Source organism: Cystoisospora suis (assembly GCF_002600585.1).
Source record: "Cystoisospora suis strain Wien I chromosome Unknown contig_5284, whole genome shotgun sequence".
NCBI lineage: Eukaryota > Apicomplexa > Conoidasida > Eucoccidiorida > Sarcocystidae > Cystoisospora > Cystoisospora suis.
In genome coordinates, this window is record NW_027158074.1 from 1,188 (window position 1) to 3,919 (window position 2,732).

General features: G+C 41.1%; 1 protein-coding gene across 1 annotated transcript in view; it reads right to left on the reverse strand.

Annotated features, from left to right (window-relative positions):
- Positions 1 to 325: 325 nt before the first annotated feature.
- The window catches only part of CSUI_009083 (uncharacterized protein), a 3,310-nt gene continuing 903 nt past the window's right edge, over positions 326 to 2,732 (reverse strand). Inside the window, exon 3 of the mRNA XM_068069202.1 lies at positions 326 to 2,142. Coding sequence (XP_067918822.1) covers positions 450 to 707 — 258 coding nt within the window. The 5' untranslated portion in view covers positions 708 to 2,142 and the 3' untranslated portion in view covers positions 326 to 449. The remainder of the gene's footprint in view (positions 2,143 to 2,732) is intronic.

Consider the following 2,732-nt stretch of genomic DNA (forward strand, 5'->3'; position numbering starts at 1 on the left):
GTATCGATCCTGAATCTATCTCTCTAGCCCCGGGGAAGCTGAGTATATGAGACTCGTGTATAGGGCGATACAGATGCGAACCAAAGTTGAGCGGAAAGCATTTTTTCTAACGCCGGATACACGATTCTCATATAGCATCTCTATCGCCATATACACGACTCTCATATATTGAGCTTCCTGGGGGCTAGAGAAATAGATTCAGAATCGACTTTTATCTCTCTATACATAGATAGATGACGGCAATCTAATGATCTTGCGGTCCCCACCTTGTATCGTTAGACAGAGAAAAAGCGATCCATTCATTCATCCGTAGAGTCCTCGATGAACCGCAACTCCTGATCATCGCAACAATCCTCCGTCATAAAACCTTCCTAAGACTTCGGCCAATCTTTTCTTATCTAAGAAACTCACCCTCGAAGGCGTAATCCGTAGACTGCGCATGCTGCCTCTCAACTTCCATTCATTCTTCCTACTGCATTCCTCCTTGTTTCTTCCTCTTCGGAAAGAGACGCAGACAGAGCGACTCCTAGGACAAACGGATGATTAACTTTATACGGAATGTTTCTTTGAAAAGAAAAAACGATTGTCTCTCCATCAAGACACAGTCTCTTATTCTGTGTCTTCTTGCCTATCCTCTCCCCAGTGTATCTTGAAAAAGAAAAGGAGACAAGGAGTCTCTCCCCCCTACTCTTCTTTGTCGCTGACATCGATGCGATGACTCCTATCCTTGGATCAAGAAGGAAAGGAAGAGAAATGCGGAAAAGATAGACAGAGAGGGATATGAGGGTGTTCGTTCGTCGCTTCCCCCTTTACTATATTGACAAGGAAGAAAGAACGTCTTCAAGGCCAGAAAGAGTGGTCTGACGACCCATCAGACTCATTAAGAAGATAGACAACTTCGGTTAAAGACAACAACAAGAAGAGAAAGACCGATGAAGGTGCTTCAGTTCCCATGATCTTTTCTATGACAATGCATGCACGAAGACGTCTTCCTCATATAAGTTTCTCTATTCCCCTCTTTCCAGGTGTATGTACACCCATCGATTCATCTCGTTTTCTCACTCCTTGTGTCCATTCAATCGATGCTTCAGAGTGAGATCTCTTTCAAGAAGAATGACGACAAGAAGACAACTGTCTCTTTTCTCCTCTTTAAACCTGCCTCTCCTTTCACATAAACTAGTATGAAATTTTAAGAAGACAACGATGTGTATCTATAGAGAACATTACGAAAAATCTATTCATTCCTTTGATCCTCTGGTAGAGTCCAGAATCTCTCCTTCCTCCTCGGAAGACATAGTGTCTTCCCGTCAAGACAACAAGAATTAAAAGTGTCTCTCCTTCTCAACTCTCGCTATCCTTTCTCTTTCTTGTCAAGGAGGTCTGTGAAAAGATGCCTCCAAAAAGCATTCGTCGCTGTCTCGCAATTTCATGAAAGAGTGAGAAAGAAAGAAAGAGTGAGAAAGAAAGAAAGAGTGAGAAAGAAAGAAAAAATGCGAGACAAGGAGAGAGGGAGAGATAGAAGATCGATGAGAGACGACCCAAAACAAAGGCGCCGAGCCCCGCACATTCGGTTCCCTTAGAAAGACCCAAGAAAATTCCTCTCTTTCTCTCGTCTGTAAGATGAAGAGAGAGAAAGAAAGAGAGAGCGAATTGCTGGAGATTCCTCGACTTCAAGGCTCAATGTAGACAACGAAATGTCAAGGGGGAAAGAAAGTAGTCAAGTACTTTTGCCGACCCATTCATTCAATTCTTCTCGTTTCTAGCTATCTATCTAGCTATATATCTGTCTTATAGATGAGAGACCCATTGCACCGGAAGAAAAGAAGCGACGGAGATCACATGTAATGAACTGCTGGGAGAGGAAGATGGAGAGTGAGTGAGAAAGAAAGAAAGAAAGATCAGGATGGATAGATAGATAGATTAGAGATAGATAGATAGATTAGAGATAGATTAAAAGATGAAGAGAAGTAGATTTGTTTGCATGATTAGATCGAATTAGTTATACGATCAATGGTTTGTTCCATGAGGTGAACAAGATCCTCTTGCATTTTTTCTCTTTCTTCTTTCTCTCTTGCAATATCCCGCTGAACTTCTCGCACGACTTCTTCAAAGAGAGACAAAAGAGACTGGAGATGTCTCTCCCTAATCACGTACAAGGAAAGAAAGAGATAAGAAAGAAAGAAAGAAATACACAAAAAGAAAACAGAGAAGCCTAAATTCAATCAAGCCAGCAGAGGGGGGGAGACTGGTATACAAGTGTATATACACGAGGAGATACACCCTACATCGATCGCCACTCATTCTGTACCTATACACGTCAACATACAAAGATATACACAGAGAGAGGCAGAAACATATATATATATATAGGGCGATTTGTAGTAGAGTATTCTATTCTATATATGGAGAGTAAAGAGACGTCTGAGGGAAGAGAAGGCTGAATGAGAAGAGATTCGAGGAATCTCGACAATGGATAGTAAGCTTGCGCTTAACCATAAAACGCAGACACATACTTAAGACAGGTGCCAGCCATCATAACGATCCCCCCTTTGCCTATCCCTCTTTCGTTCATGATTGAACTATGTATATATATCTATATATACATATGTATATGTCTGATGTATATACGCATACATAGTAGTTGAGAAACGAAGTGCCGAGACTTTTTGCTGTTATCCTGGTGTATACCTATATATATCTATATATACACACCTATGTATATATATATATGT